The sequence below is a fragment of the Heterocephalus glaber genome, unplaced genomic scaffold (genome assembly GCF_053883595.1).
Source record: "Heterocephalus glaber isolate CG9 unplaced genomic scaffold, H.glaber_assembly_v1.0 deba00001472, whole genome shotgun sequence".
Lineage (NCBI taxonomy): Eukaryota > Metazoa > Chordata > Mammalia > Rodentia > Bathyergidae > Heterocephalus > Heterocephalus glaber.
Window position 1 is genome coordinate 6,039,489 of NW_028258315.1, and position 16,465 is coordinate 6,055,953.

Consider the following 16,465-nt stretch of genomic DNA (forward strand, 5'->3'; position numbering starts at 1 on the left):
TTAAAACTATTTCCTCAAGTTTCATCAAGGGAACAGTCCTATAGAACCTAGTAGTGCTTTGAAAAGGGACAGACTTGAGACATTGGCCACCAACATCAGACAGCATCCCCAACCCAGAATTAAGCACATAGCTGTAGAGGCCACTGCACTCCAGTTGGAATCCTGCCTCTGTCACGCAGTGCGCAGGTGACTTGGGAAAGTCACTTTTGACCTCTGTGAGTGATAATGTTCTCAGCTGAAAAATAGGGCAAATAATTCCCAGTATGATAGAATTAAAGTAAGAATTCAGTGAAACAGTGCCTGCGGATTCGGCGTGGTGCCTCAGTAAGCGATCTATAAATCCCAGCCATCCTGAGCCACCACGTTCTCTGGGTGAAGCCTGACCCAAGAAACTCTTAGAATGCCGTGCTGGGCAAGTGTTGGTTCTATGAGGTATTATGGTTTTTTTTCCTTTTTGGTCATTTGAACCCTGGAATTGATCACCATTCCTTCTGCTTTGGTCATGGTTCTAAACCAAGTTGGTATTTTCAACATTTAAGCTCACAACCCACAGATCTGTATCCTGTGTTTTCTAGTTCTGGCCTCCTGGCTTTGTCGACCTTGTATTTCCCTCCTTCTGCCTTTTTTCTTCTTTATATTTTCTATTATTTATAAGGATAAAGTGAGATAAGTGAAAATACCTAGCACTTAATACATAGTAGTTCATTGTTCTTTTTTAAATATTTTTAAATTTTCTTTCATTTGCTCCCTGTACTCTCTCTGCTAAGTAATGTTTCTTACTGAATGTCCCCTTTTATGATAAAACCATAGTTGCATTCTAGGAGCATCCTGGAGTCTAATTGGTGAATAGCTGTTGCTGCGCTCACCCTGTTGTAGGGAGTTGATGGTGACTGTAGCGGACATGAACAAGCTAAGCAGAGAGGGTGAGGCAGACTGGTCACTCATCTCACCAGGCCTGTTCTTTGCTCTGGAAAAGGAAGTGACAGGCTGTCCTCCCCTCAGGAAAGAAAAGCAACCCCATCAGAAATGTGCTTCAAGCTGGAATATGGCTATGAGATAATGAGCATAGACATTCCAGAAACTTCTGAACTCAGTTAAATTCCTCTCCTCCGGATGGTATACGCTCAAGGCCACCTAAGTGTGTCCAGTTCTCAAAAGCTGTTTGGAACTCTTTTTTTGTTTTTTTCAAGAATTTTTATAGGGCCAATAATATGCCAGGTTAGGAAATATATCTTACAACTTTACAGTTATGCTTGTTTAACACGTATGCAATATCATACAGCTAGGTTATTCTTCCTTACCAATTTTAGCACGAAATGTTGTTTGGCCATTTACAAAAACAAAGGTTGCCTTTCTTCATAATAAACTTGAGTAGTCATTTATAATTATAAAGTGCTTTAAAAACCTATTAAGTCTCAGTAGCACTGAGACAGTTGTGGTCCCCACTGCCTATGAAACAGGAAAACTGAGGCTTCGAGTCATCAAGGTACTTGCACTAAGCCCCTTCCTCAGACACGCTCTAGACAAGGTGCAGGGGTCTGGCCTCCCCTACCCACCCTCTCTGTGTGTCTGGCCGCCTCTTCACCCTACAAGAGCAAAGATTTCTCCTTCTTTAGAAGGACTGTTGCCCCAAATGAACTCCAATCATATCTTAAGCCCCTTGTGCTTGAATTTGTAAAGCCTAAGATGAGTTCAAGTGAATCGATGCCTCCATGAGCTTGGCTTTCTTCCATGGTGGGAGTTGGATTGGTGTCTAAATTGCCCACCTCTGAGCTTAAGAGATTCTGATGAGCTGCTGGGGAGGAAGCTGCCATGGGTGGAGGCTGCAGACAGGTGGTGGGACCCCGATGCCTGCTTAACTAGAACAGCTTTGCTTTGAGCTCTGCAATACTCCTTGTGTAGTTAGGAGGTGTGCCTTGGAAGGATGTTGTGTGGAAGACACATTGGCATTCTATCACTTTACTAAGACAAAAAGATCTAACCCAGCAGACCCTCAATCAGTATTGCTTAGAGTAGCAAACCTAGATGTAGTTTCACGCCAGCTTCCCCTCTGTGACATGCAGAGCTGTTCCCTGGGGACAAGAAAAGCAAGACCTAGTGAGGGGAAGGGATCTGACTGAGACCCTATAGCTCAGCGGAGCAATTAGATCCCAGGCCCATTGTTGTTGTGTGTCTTGTGCAAGCAACACAGCCTGCCTCCCCCTCACCTTCTGTCACCCGCTTGGTGCCTGTTCTCCTTCAGGTCTCAGCTCACTGACACTTTCATAAGAAACCTTCTCTGACCTTTAAGTTAATGACCCTCTTATGTAGCCTCGTAGCACCATGTACCTCTTCTCCATAACCTTTAGCACAGTTGTAACTTACATTTCTTTCTAATTCTTTGATTAATGCATACCTCCTGTTTTAGACTATGATCTCCGCAAGGGCCAGGTCATGTCTAGTTTGTTTTGATTTATTTTGCTCCACTTTTAGGTTCCCAGTAGCTAGCAGAATAGATAATTTAGAGTGAGTATTTACTATTCATTTGGTGAATGAATTTATTAATGAATTGGATGGATGGATGGATGGATGGATGACTCTGGAAACAGTGATGTTGAACATGACATGTGCTACCTCCGTGGTCCCTTCCCATTCTAACCACCATTGGTCCTGGCATTTCCTATCCAAGGCCATCGTGCTATTCTGCTGCTGATAGAGAATTGAGGAGGTGTTTGAAAGACTGTCATAGAGGAGAGAGAGAGAGAGAGAGAGAGAGAGGGAGAGGGAGAGGGAGAGGGAGAGGGAGAGAGAGACAGGAGTGAATGCAGGTCTGACAAAGAGAAACGCAGGACACATTTGTCATCTCAGTGTAGAATGGAACCCCTTCTCTGTCCACACTGTAGAAGCCTGGAATGGGTCACCCCAGAAGTAATCTAGCACAGGGTTTTGTAAAAGAACTCAAGTATGGATTAGAAGATCTCTAGGGCCCTTATTTTAGATTCGACGATTTCATAAAATGTATTACCTATGTAATAGTACTTGTCAAGACATCACTCCTGTATTCTAGCTGAGAATATTACAGATAGAGGAAGAGCACCCTGCCAACCACATTCCTATTGTGGCCCCGCCCCCTCTCCCATTCACTGTTTGTCAAGAGATGACACTATTAACAAGACCCAGAGTGTCAGTTAAGGGATTTGCCAAATACCAATGTCATTGGTATGTATATAAATTTCTCTTTGCTAATGTGAAATTCTTGCAAAATAAACTGACCTCGAGTCTTAGCCTATTCCACCCACTAGTCACTACAGAAATAAAAGCTATCCAGCCTAACACAGTCATGGGTAATTCTGCTCCTGAATAATGGAGCTGAGGAGAGATTATAATGCACTTTCTGGACGGGCAGCTGCTAGCACCAGATGGGCGACATGGTAGAGTGGAACATCTTCATAGTCCTCTGTTGTTTGGGGAGATGAGATCTCAGGATAGCGAGGGCTGGCCTCTTTATACAGTGAAACTGCTTGGAGTAAGGTCATTTACTTTTCAAAGGATTCCTATAGGGACCTGGTCCTCGACCCAATTGTTTGCAGCTGGTTGTTTAATAATGGATTTTTTTGGCTGAGGTTTCTTATCCAAAAATATCAGGCAGTCCTCTGTGACACCCCACACACACACCAGGCCACCTCCTGGCCACCATATCTGTACCCTCTGAACACGCGGACTGCTGGTGTGAACCAGCCACCTCTCCTTGGACTTGTCCAAGCTTGCTCACAGTTCCTTCTGTGCCCTTTGCAGAAATAGTCTTTCCTCTTTTCCATGTATCCACGTACCAAATTCATGCCTGGTCCTTGCAGCCCCAGTCCAAGTGGCATCCACTTGTGAAACTCTTCTGATCTGTCAAGAGCAGGGCAACCAACCCCTGCACGTGCCATGGGGAAGCCAGCTTGGTCCTGTGTGTGAGACACCTTCCCTCCCCTGCTGGGTCAGGCGACCTGAAAACAGGTCCCCAGGGCCTTCAGACCTGGAATGTGCATCCAGCAACTCTTTGTTTACATGAAAGGGAGAAGTCCAGGGGCTGCTCCTACTACCTGTATCAGTTGGGTTTTTTGGCAGCAAGAATGTGTACTTTGCCCTTCGCCTGTCAAAACCCTATTTGTACTGTAATATCTAGATATAATCTCATCTCCTCTGCAGTCTGTTCTGACCTCTGAGTTGCTTTGGGTTTTTGCCATTTATATAACATTCAGCATTAATAGCTTCTTCCTGTTAGCTATCTTTTCATGTAAGAATGTCTTAAAACCCAAGTAGACATTGATAGTCTTGTGTCACTTAATCACAGGGGCACATTCTGAGAAGTACATTGTCAGGAAACTTTGTTATTGTGCACACACTATAGAGTATGATTACACAAACCACGACGGCCTGATGTCAGCCGGTGAGATTATCTTCTGGGACCACTCTTGTGTTGTAGCCCATCACTGACTGAGCCATCGTCAGAGTAATCATCCTTTCTGTTACTTTTTCTCACTCGACCACAGTGTCATGCACAGGCCAGCCACTCCATGAATATTCATGTATTGATAAAGCGATTCGTATACCTGAGTGTATCCCCCGCAGTGTGTACCTCAGCAGAGAATAAGTAATTGCTGATCAGTTGGCTGCCCAGAATAGATGATGGCTGATCAGTTGACCACATTGGGAAGATAATACTTCACCTGCCACACATCTGCCATTCTGTAACCTGACTCATCCACCAAAGTGTCAACAGACTTGGGAAGCTGCCTCCTAACACAGTTAAAGTTAGCTCTGTTGACTTTGGCTCTGCAACTCTGAGCCAGAGAGAAAAATAAAATCTCTTCCAAATTTTCCACACAACTGAAAAGCACAGAGCTTTGGAAATCTGTGCAAAAATGAAACATTACTTCAAGTTTATTAGAAATGTAAGAGAATCATTTGGAAGGCAGCAGAACAATTGAAAAGAATTTGTTGACTATGACCAAACCCTACCATTGCAGTCTAGGGATGGGGTGGGGGTAAAAATCATTTGTATGAAACTCACGGCACCTTGGTTTCCCAGAGAATGGAACCGTGGGGCTGTTTCACTGGGGAGGACGGAAACCAACCATGCCACCCACTGTCCGCAGCCTGCCTGTGCACGTCATGATCTGGTGTTTGCTTTGTCTCCAGTTTTTAATACAATGTGAGTTCCTAACTTCTATTCCATTAATAGTCCACTATGTTACTTGGGCCAACCCTCCCCTTCATTTCCTATGTGTGGCAAAATATAAACACCATGAAGTTTGCCACATCCGCCCATTTTAAACATTTTAAGCATCAGTGGCACTGAGTTCTTTCACTTTGTTGTCCAGCCATCCCCACCACCCGTCTCCAGAGCTGTCTCATCTCCCCAAATGAAATCTCTGTCCCACTGAGCAATTCCCCATCCCTCACCCCCACCCCAGCCCAACCCATGGCATTCCCCCTTCTACTTCCTGTCTCTGTGAGACTGACTACCTCTAGGCACACCATGTGAGTGGCACCGTTGAGTATTTGTCCTCAAGTTTCATCCACATTGTTGCATGTGCTGTCATGAATGATTTGTCTCTAGAGACCCGGAAGTTGAAGTTCAGATCATTGTCTCCAGCCACTCAGCTCTTTCTGTGTGGGCCAAAGTGGAGGCATTTAGCACCTTTAGCTACATAAATAATACTACCAGCTATTAACTAAGTGCCAGAACTACATGAAAACTTTACATATTCTTTTCATTCAGTCTTTTCCAAAGCCCTCTCCGTTTATTACCTGTATTGTGGAGTGAGCACCTGGATCAGAGACTACGAACCAGCTCAGATCCTGTGGCTGAGGAGTAGTACTCAGCGAAACTGAGCGACGCCATCAGAGTTTCCCCCCGCAGCTAGTTCCGTGCACCCACACACAGAAGGCCCAGGATGAAGTCCACCCTGCAGGGGGCGGGACAGGAGCTCCCTCCTCCTGCAGAGCTTGGCAGGAGATACGCTCTCAGAGAGCCAGAAGTGCCAGGGAGAGCTGGCAGTGAAACCTGGGGTGCTTTGAAACCCCCAGAGGACTTGGCGAGCGCTTGAAGTTAGAACGCTCTTCTGGTCTGCAGAGCATGTGTCTCTGAGGAACGCTCCTGTGATGTGGAGCCTGCGCGGCCTGGAGTGGTCCAGCTACACGCTCTCTCCCCACCTGGCCTGCCTCTTGGGAGGCCTGCACCCGAGTCGTCTTTCCCAAGGCGCTCACTGTCAGAGGAGCCATCTGGCCTGGTTTCTTGTGACTGACTCCAAGGAACAGAATCCCTCTAGGAGGAAGTTGCAGTGGTGAAAAGCAGCTGCCAGGCTCGCTCTCTGTGAAGGCAGGAGATGAGCTCAGCACAGCCCCTGGGAGGGCGGGTCATAGACACAGCGTCCTGAGCTCCGGAGCGGAGAGGGAGACAGAGCCTCACAGTTGGGTGCTGTGTGGATGGGTGGGAAGGAAGGGAGCCGCTGGAGGGGCCAGGCCTGTGCAGTGTCTGCTGAGCCCTGGAGAGCCGCCGGCTGGGCTGCGGGGTGGCCCCCTTGATCCACCAGCCACGCCCCACTCCGCCTGCCAAGCAGCTGGCTTCTTTGCTCCCTCGCCCCAAGACAGCACCTTGGGCTCGGCCCCAGCCCCTCCCCTGCATCCAGCAGGCTCACCCCTGGCCTCTGAGCCCATTCTTGGGATGCTGGGGCCGGAAGGAGCCGAGGAGCCGGTGTGGTCCGGACTCAGCCAGGCGTCACCGGGGCCTGGACCGGACCCTGGACCGGACCCTGGATCCCTGCACCCACACCAGCTCCTTCCTCTTGTGCACCCACGCTGCCTCTTTCTCAGGAAACAGCACCAAGCGTCTCCACCTCCTCACCAGCACTCGCTTAGGGCTTTCTGATAACCACCATCTTAACTGGGGTGAGATGGAACCTCATTGTAGTTTTGAGTTGCCTTTCCTGGGTGGCTAATGATTTTGAGCATTTTTTAATGTTAATCCAAAGGAAAATAAAACACTTACTTAAAGAAAGAAGAAAATCCCAGAGCAGTTCACTAGGAAAAGTGAAAAAGAGTTATCAGACCCTAAGTGTTATCCAAATTTCATTTTCTTCTCTTCCCTTTTGGCTTTTTAAAATTGGGAAACTAAAGGGGGAGAAAATAATTTACTTAGTTTCCAGATCACTTATTAAATTGTTCCCAACTCTGAGCAATAATTCATTACTCTCCTGGTGTTTGCAGCAAAAGTTAACAGTTCATGTTCCATAGGAAGGAAGCTCCAGTTATACTTGGACCGAGGTTAGGGTCTAAACCTGGAAAAACAGGCTAAAAGAAAAAATTAAACTAAACAGCTGGGGATGTAGCTGGGTACAAAGGCCCTGAGTTCAATTTCTAGTAGCACAAAAATTAATAAATTAAAGGAAAAAAAGCACAAAAAATATAACCCCTTTACCCGCAAAGTTTTATTCTTTTCTCCAGAAAGCCTCAGGGGTAAAGAAGGAAGACGGGCAAACTAGCAGGTACCGTGGCTCCTTCTTATCCATGGTTTTGCTTTTCTTGGTTTTAGTTATATGAGGTCAACCACTGCCCAAAAATATTAAGTGGGAAATTCCAGAAATGAACAATTTACAAGTTTTAAATTACACATGATTCTGACTAGTGTGATGAGATCTCAAGCCACCCTGGTGTGTCATAGCCAGGTGTGAATTATCCTTTGTCCAGTGTATCCATGGTATGGATGCTACCCCTCAATTTATCACTTAGTAGCCTTCTAAATCATCTGGTTGCCTCTATGGTACCGCAGTGCTTATGTTCAGGTAATGCTTATTTTATTCTTAATGGCACCAAGCTCAAGATTTTAATTGTTTATTGTTATAATTGTCCTATTTATTATCGTTAATCTCTCACTGTGCCTAATTTATAAATGAGACTTCATCATAGGTATGAATGTGTAGGGAAAAGTATAGAATCTATAAGATTTGCCGCTGTCCATTGTGGCATCCACTGGGGGGGTCTTGGATTGTGTCTCCCACAGAGAAGAGGGGATGACTGTCTGGAGCATGTACTTGGGCACCCCAGTGCCCCTCAACCTCCCTTACCCAGTCTTCACAAACCCTGGGAACCCTGGGAAGTTGTTGGCCTCTGCTACAGGTGAGGCCACTGAGGCACAAAAGGTTACATGAACTGCTCCACAACTGACAGGCAGCAAAGCACAGAGTGGGAGCTGGAACCAGGTCTCTACCTGCACAGTCAGGCTCTTCTCCCTGCACCGCGCTCTGTCAGCTGTGTTCTGAGGAGGGGGCACAGCATCACGGCCTCTCTACCCCATGCCTCTGGTGCCGCTGGTGGCCCCGCCACCCCTGAATGGACCCCCGGCCCTGCCTCATGGTGTCCGCTGCAGGCTCCAGACCATAGGCCAGAGGCACTCAGACGAGAGGGAGCTGGGGAGCTCAGCTCTGGCACCCCGCAAATGGGACCTCCCCCTCACAGCCCCTTCCCCCCACTGAGTAATCCCCGCGAGAACAGGGCTGTGTGCAGCGACTCTGGTCGTGCGTGGTCTATTCTGGGAGGTGTCAAACACGCCATCCAAGAACACGAAGTAGCTGCTCTGCCACAGATGGAGAAGCAGACTATTGTGGGTGCTGTAGGAGCTGGGTTGGGGCTGGATCGAGAAGAAGGGTTTTATTTCCAGTTCAGAGCCTGTCTGGTTGCCAGGGTGAGCCGAGTGGTTGTGTAAGGGAGGCGTCCCTCCCTTGCTAGCACTCTGCCCCAGGCTCCTTCCACCCCATGGGCTCAGGGGCCTCGATCCTCACAGAGAGCCCCTCGCCGGCACTTCGCCCCAGGGACGGTGAGTCTGCGTGGTACTTTTGGTAATTGTTCGTTTTGTCTCTTAGCAAGAAAAACAAGAAAGAATTGGGAAGGGATCGCTTTTATTTTTGTTTTGTTTCAAAATGTTTATCGCTCAGCTTTTTAAAATGTAAACGGAAATTTTTATTGGCACTCAAATGTACATGTTCTGGGGTCCAGCATGGGGTTGAATACCTGGGTACTCACATCATGATAAGAGCAGGGCACCAAGCACATCCATTACCTCAAACATCTGTCATTCAAAACCTTCTCTGAGCAGTGCTAAAACAGTCAGTTCATTGTTTTGGACCGTAATCACCCTGCTGTGCAACAAGTCCCCCGAACTCCTTCCTCCTGTCTGACTGTAACTCTGTACTGGTGACAAGTTCCACCTCCATATGATATGTTTTCCTGTGCCTGGCTTATTTCATTTAACATATGTCCTCCATATTCATCAGTGAACAATGACAGAATTTATCTTTTTCAAGGCTGAATAATATTCCTGTGTGTGTGTGTGTGTGTGTGTGTGTGTGTAAATAGATACATCCTGTTGTCCTCATTCATCCACTAATGGGAACTCAGGTGACTCTGTATGTTGGCTGCTGTGAACGGTGAATGGGAGTGCAGGTGTCTCTTCGACACCCTGATATCATTTCCTTGGACATATACCCAGGAGCGAGATTGCTGGACCCCGTTTAAGCAGTAATAATTTTGACAGTCCTTGCTGGTGCAGACCGGACCAATCTCAGCGCCCCTGTGTCCTGTGTTTGGTCTAAAGTTCTAGTTTGGGAGGAGGATGCACCCCAGAGGCCTCCTGCTGGCTCCCTTTGCTGTCTCTGCCACACGGGCAGCCTCCGTCACCCTGCTGCCAGTCTCTGCCACTCGGGTTGTGTCTGTTTCCCAAGCCAGGCCTCCTCTCGAGGGAAACAGGGGAAACAGTTCCCCAGCACAGCACTCCGGGCTCGTTCAGAGCCAGCATGGATGGGTGTGGCCATCCCAGGCCGGCATTCTCCTGGAAGGGAGCCCCCTTCACAAGCAGGATGACCTGAGTTCCTCCTTTGGCTCCTGTAGTGCCTGGCACCATACTGGGCACACAGCACTGTGTCAGTGCCCGTGACAAGCATCCGGGGGAGAGCAGGTCTCAGGCACCACTGTCCACCCTCCGCCAGCCCCAACAGTGAGACAGAAGGTGAGAGGGGACCCCAGAGAGCACCGTGGCCAACTGCCAGGGGCCCCCAAACTCTGGGGACAGTCAGGTCTTCCCATAGGTGTGAGTGGTGGCCCGGGCCAGCCACACCTGCAGCCCACTTGTTCAAGGCTGTGGCATGACTACAGGCCAGGTTTTGTCTGACCTGCCCAAGACCACGTGGCCTGTCCTGGCCAGCTCAGAAGTGGGTGATGTCCCTGAGGGGATCTGCCTGGGTTCCACTTGCTTTGCCCCATCTCTGAGAGGAGAAAGGAAGGTCTGGGGTTAGTATTACAGCCACAGAAAAATCCCTGTGGCTGTGAAGTTGAGCAGGCCTCTCACGACACAAGAAAAATAAGCGCTGGAGAGGGCGTGTCGGGTCCTTGACCACTCAGCCATAAGAGGCAGCTTGGGGAGGGGCTGGGCTTGCTGGCTGGCTCTGGCGCCCTGGTCTTTCTGATTAGATCAGCAACTGCCTGGTGGGTAGTAGGCCCTGCTGCTGTCTCCACACTTCTCAGAACGACCCAGATCTTCCCTGGGAGCTGAGTCACTACTGTTAAGCTGAGGCTGAAGTCACTGTCGGCACAGCACGCGTGTGACATGCATGGTCTGTGTGGCATGATCATCCGTGTGCTTCCCACGGCCTGCAGGGGTGCCAAGTGTGTCCCTTACGAACACGGGTATTTTCTGTGCCCTGGACAAGGTGGAGGCAGGCTGGCATTGTCACCTGGGAGCCCGGGAAAGCCCTGAGCTCCATCATACCTCCTGCCTGCTAAATCAGACCCTCTAGGGCTTGGCCAGGAAATCAGGTCTGTGGAAAGTGTGCTTCCCAGGGGACTTGGAGGCACCGAGCCCAGCAGGAACCAGCAGTCTTGATTATTCAAGCTAACAAGTCGTCACTGTCACCTGAAGCATTGCAGGGCACTCTGTAATGAGATGGGGGGAAGCCTGGCTCCCGGCTTGGTGCTCCGCTGTGGTTGATCCCAGGAGGCATTCCAGCTCCCATGAGTGCAGACACGCCTGTCACTCACCCACCTGCGTTCTGTCTCCTCTCCAGGACACACAGGACCAGCCACTGTTATCGCATCACCTACCGCCACATGGAGCGGACGCTGTCCCAGAGGGAGGTCAGCCACGTCCACCGGGACATCCAGGCCGCCGCGGTGCAGCAGCTGGGGGTGGAGGGCCGCTTTTGACGTCACCACGCTGGACCCCAGGGTCTTTGGAAAGAGGAAAAGATGCTCTTTGAAAGCTGGAGCATCAAGCATCTTCTGCTAGATGGGAACTTGTAGAAAATAAAGGGTTACTCCTGAGAAAGTGTCACATGCATTCACCTTACTCTGGGGGAGGGAAAGGAGAAAAGAACAAATGCCCCCTTTCTTCCCTGCTAGACATGCTTTGGCCCTTGGCTCTCAGCATGGTTAATTGGTCCTGGGATCTATTAAGCACCAGCCTGGTTTTGTACCTGACAGGCTCTCCCCTCGGTAACAAGCACAGCTGCACGGAGGGACGCTGAGATGCAGCTCTGGTGGCCGAGGTGTGACTCACGGGCACCGTGTTTACACAGACACAGGGTTTGTGGCAGCCCTGGTAGAGCAGGTCTACTGGCACCCTCTCCTCGGCAGCTCAGGTGATCATTAGTATTTTTTTGGCAGTATTTTTTTTTAAACTGCAGTGCGTACATAATTTTTTAAACATTTTTTAAATGCTGATACAACTTAATCGACTGCAGTGTGGCATAAATATGTACACTAGGAGACCACAGTCTTCACAGGGCTTGCTTCATGGCACCATTCACTGTACTGCAGTAGCCTGGAACCGAACTTGTGGTATCTCCACACTGTGCCTGTGCAGGGAGCCTTGGGAATCAGCTCTGTGTCTTCTGGCCTTCTCTTCTTTGTTCTGCAAAGAGCAGGCTTCAAAGAGGACACCCAGACTTCCCTTGAATGTGAAGGGAGCCACACCCCTGAGCCAGGCTAGACATCTATTAGCTGTGGATGAACTGTGGCTGGGAATCAGGTCCGGCCTCAGGGTGTGACCCAGCTGCTTCTGCCCTGCCACAGAGGAAAAGTGTGAGGGCTGCCAGTCCGGGAGGTTCCAGACGGCCAGGTCCTCCGTGTCCTTCCTGTTCTGCTCCCAGCAGGAGGCCTCTGCATGGGAAGGCGACCTTTAAGGAAGAATATGGGGCTTTGATGTTCCCCTTTTCCATCCGGCACTTTGTAGTCTGCCTGCTTCACTCATGACCAGTTTTAATAATCAGGTTTGCTCCCTGGTAAGATGCTGGAAGCTGATGGGGGCTTGTGAATGCTGGGATAAATATTTGATGAGCAGTGGCCATTATCAGCGAGCACTTGGGGTTGAGCAGTGCTTTTCAGAGGGAAGGAATGGCTTTAATAGCATCTTATCATGTCGTTAATGTGGTCCTTGCCCTTGGATTTCCAAGGGAATTCAGGAGGCCGCACACCAAGCCGGGAACCAAAGCCCTGTCCAGGGTCCTGGGACCCTGGCTCGATCCCTCCAGCAGGTGGATCTGTGTGGGACACGGGATGAGACCAGTCATTGCTTCCCCAGTGTCCTTCATCAGCATCCACACCATTCATGCCCAGCCCCAGGCTGCAATTTTGGATGACAACTTCATCCCCATGGCCAGTTAGGCATTTATTATTTTTCTGTCATGCAACAAACCAGGTGGGCACCGTGGGAAAACCCTGGCACCACCCAAGGCCCCCAGCTTGAGCAAATATCTGTCAGATACAGGACTCCTGCCCAGCCTGATCATGGGGTCTTTAACAGGCTGACACTCAGGAGGGTCCCCAGAGGCCTTTCTCAACCCCCCCCAATATCTGTGAGAGCCAATCGACTGTTACCCAAATTTCCCCAGTAAGGGAACAGAGGTCTAAAGAAATCCCGGGACTTGGTGTTGTATATAACCAGGAGGCGACGGGCTCAAGCCTGTGACCTCCAAATTAGTAGTGTCTGCCTGAGCAGAAGCTAGCTGGATGCGGGTCTGGGCCCCCCGGCTGCTTGCCAGGCCTCTGCATGTGTCCATGAGAACCCAGCCCCTGAGGGTCCCAGCCTGCCCCTGGCATCTGTGGTGGGAATGGACCTGTCCCACCACCTGGGAGCTGGGGATCGTCCAGCTCTCCATGTTTTCATTGATTTTCACAGGGAATAAACAGTAAGGAGGAAAAGGAGAGGTGAGGTGATCCCTCGTATGAACAAACAGTCACTTGCAGCTCAAGACAGCAGCTCAGTCCTGGAGCCTCCATGCCCTCCTTGTCAATGGGGTGAGACAGTCAGTCCTGATGACCAACCGGACTGGCCCGAGAGCTGCCCAGGGATTGGTATAGTGGGGTGCCTCTGGGTGCATCGTGGGGCAGAACCTAGGGACTATATTGTAGCCCCAGGCCCCTCTTCTCTGGCTCTTCCCCCATGCTCTGCCTCCCAGCCACCATGAGGTGAGCAACTTTGCTCCGCCACACCCTTCCACTGTGGTGTCTGCCTCGCAGCCAACCAGGGACTGAAACTGTGAGCTGGATCAAACCTCTGCACCTTTCACTCGGGGGTGTCTGGTATTTTGTCCCAGCAGTGGGAGAGCTGCCTGCACCAGGGATTCTGACTGCCTGCTTCGGAGGCTTGTGAGGACTGTGGGGCACAGACCTGGCACCCAAGGAGCCACTGGTAAGGGGTTGGCTCTGAGCTCTGAGGTCACTGGTTATTACTGAGGGAGAGAATGAGGAACCCCTGATCTGTGAGGACCAGAACAGATCTCGGGGGCACCCACACCTCCTCCTAACCTGTACGGCCTACCAGGGACACGGTCAGGTAGGATTGTAGAGCCAGGCTGAGAAGTGGGGTTTCCAGAGTGCTTTCCTAGCTCCACATGGCGCCACACATCCTGAACATGTCCCTGTGTGGACAGCCACCTACAGCTGCACCACACAAAGGGGCAGGAACACTCCACGAGGTGCTGGCCCCTCTGGGAAAGCTGGCCAGGCTGTGCCAGGGGCCCTTGAGTGTGATGCAGAGAAGTGTCCCAGCGCCCCATCACCTGGTTCCTCAGGATGTAGTGGCCCATGAGGGTTTTCCTCCACGCAAAGGTGGTCTACAAGCCCACATCCTGAGCTGGACACCCTGCACATGCCCCTGTCCCTGTGCAGGCCTGTCCACAGGTCATGAGAGAGGTCAGGGCTTCTGGTGACACCTGCGACAAGAGGAAGAGCAGTTCTCGAACACTCACATGCACGCCTACACCCTCCGAGGGCAGCCTCTGTGCTCCCCAAAGATCCCGCACTGGGGGACCAAAGGAATGGAAAGAATGGAAGGGGCAAGAGCCACTGTGGGTTCCTGCTCTGCTGTGGGCAGGAGGCTGCCTGTGGCTCTGTGAACGGCATCGCTGAGGCCCTTAGCTGTCCTGAGTCATCGTGTCGCAGGTGGACCCAGAGAAAGGAAGCCTGACGGTCTCAGGAAATTCAGGGTGACCCGAGTCACACCTTCAGTCACTTCCTGTCACTTCCGCAGCCAGACAGGACTGTCCCCTCCTGCCTGCTCTCATCCCTCCCCTGTCCACCTGCCTCCTGCCCAGCCCCTGGAAGAGACAGCCTGACCTGCCCTAATTCCCACCTGGGCGATGGACTTAGGCCTGGTCACTGGCTCACCTCGCCGGATGAGGGAAGCAGTAGCCGGCAGAGGACTGTCCCTGGCTGGGGCGGCAGGCCAGGTCCTGTCAGCAAGCACCAATCCCCCCAGGACCTGGTGGGCACAGGCCGCAGGGCCTGCTAATAGCACAGGAGGAGCAGCTCCAGGAGTCGGACGCAGAGACCCCCAGGGGAAGCAGAGCGCCATGGGCTCCCTGCCTCACGCCCTCGGCTGGTCTCGCCAGCCCTACTGTGCGCTGGCTGTGCTTCGGTGGCCTGGTGGCCTCGCCTATGCCAGGATCTCCACGAACTGACCCCAGGCTGGGCCAGGGGCTGTGGACACCCGCGGTTCTGCCCTCCGTGGGACTGGGGCTTAACAGGATCACATGAGCATGTTTGCAGGAGGAGAGCGGGCAGCCTCTGAGCTGTGGAGATCTCGTGGGCTTTGGAGCTGGGCAGACACAGGTTCAGTTGGGGTGCTGGGCGCCACCACATCTGCAGGGAGTGGGGCCGGATGGGCATAAGGGCAGCTGACATTGCGTGTGCCGAAGCTGCCAGCACTGGGCCTGGTGAGGGGATAGTGGAGGAGAAAGGAAATCTAGGTGTGCTTTCCCAGAGGGCCACGCTCTCCATGGAGCGCACTGCAAGCCAGGAAGCTTCTGGAAAACTGTGGCACCCCAGGTACCCCAGAAAATCTGACCTGGAAGGACCTAAGAGGTCACTTCGTCCTGCAGCCCCATTTTAGAGATGAATTGCTGAGGCACACTGAAGGGAAATTGCTTGCTAATGTTGGGATGATTTCATCGAAACAGTCCAGGCTAGCTTAAGCAATTATCTCATAGAATCAGAAGCCTAGAGGAGCCAGGGCTGGCTTTGGGGTCCCAACCTGTCACTGTGACCCCAGGCTCTTCCCGTTTTTCTGTTCTGTTACCTCTATGTTGGATCTGGCTTCTCCCCTTGGTTGGAAAAGGGCTGCAGCATCAAGCTATATATTCTCAGGCCACAACCTTCAAAACCTGGAAAGAAAAAAAGCAGGAAGTTGTAGTTTCTCTTCACAAATTTACCCTGGGGAAAACATTTCTCATCCTTCCCTTTCAGTCCCCTTGGCAGTATTGGACCCCATTCCAGGTCTGGTACCTTTCCTAAATGACGAGCTCCGCCATGTGCCACCTTCTCACAGAACAAGGCCTTACAGGCAGAGTGCAGTGAGGGCAGGGGTAGTGGGCTGGGTCAGCCAAAGCTTGGGGTCCAGCTGAGCAGTGTGTGCAGAGGCCGGGACAGCTGGACGAGCTTTCTTTGGCTTCTGTTTCTTGGAGAGATGGAGCCAGGCTGGGGCCAGTGGAGCAGCTCAGGAATGTGAAGGAGCCCTCCCCATCCCCAAGACCTTCCCACCTGGGCCCGGCAGAGAGGGCAGTGACCTAGGGATGAAAGAGCCCAATGATGCGCCCTGCAGAGCTGCACTTCCGGAAGCATGTTTACTCACTGCCAGGGCTTTCCTTCAAGTGTTTTAAGCTCTTTACAAACATTAATTTATTTACAGCCATAACTCATAGTGAGGTAGATGGCAAATATGCTTTCCAGGCCCCGGTGAGGCGGAGGGGCTGGTTCACATGCATACACAAACCTGCAGGGCCTTACTCTGCTGGGACCTGGAACCAAAATGCTAAGCCCTTTGCCACTTTCCCAAGCTAAATGTCAAGGCAGCAATTACAGTTGACCTGAAGGCTCGGAGGCCTGGGCCAGCCAGGCCTCAGGATGCCTCGGTGGCTCTGCATGCCAGGCCCAGGTGTTAGGAAGAGAC

General features: G+C 51.1%; 1 protein-coding gene and 1 long non-coding RNA gene across 26 annotated transcripts in view; one reads left to right on the forward strand and one right to left on the reverse strand.

The window, feature by feature from the left end:
* Nucleotides 1-6,490, reverse strand: part of LOC106009640 (uncharacterized) — a 33,363-nt gene extending 26,873 nt beyond the window's left edge. For both annotated transcript variants that reach the window (XR_002396035.2, XR_002396036.2), the window contains exon 1: nt 5,779-6,490. This is a non-coding gene — a long non-coding RNA (uncharacterized LOC106009640). The remainder of the gene's footprint in view (nt 1-5,778) is intronic.
* The window catches only part of Fars2 (phenylalanyl-tRNA synthetase 2, mitochondrial), a 463,399-nt gene extending 452,055 nt beyond the window's left edge, over nt 1-11,344 (forward strand). For all 24 annotated transcript variants that reach the window (XR_002396033.2, XM_021260707.2, XM_021260706.2 and 21 more), the window contains one exon: nt 11,085-11,344. Coding sequence is in view for 23 of the 24 variants with exons in the window: in XM_021260706.2 (XP_021116365.1) it covers nt 11,085-11,276 (192 nt within the window). In the remaining variant the exon portion in view is untranslated. The remainder of the gene's footprint in view (nt 1-11,084) is intronic.
* Nucleotides 11,345-16,465: the final 5,121 nt, after the last annotated feature.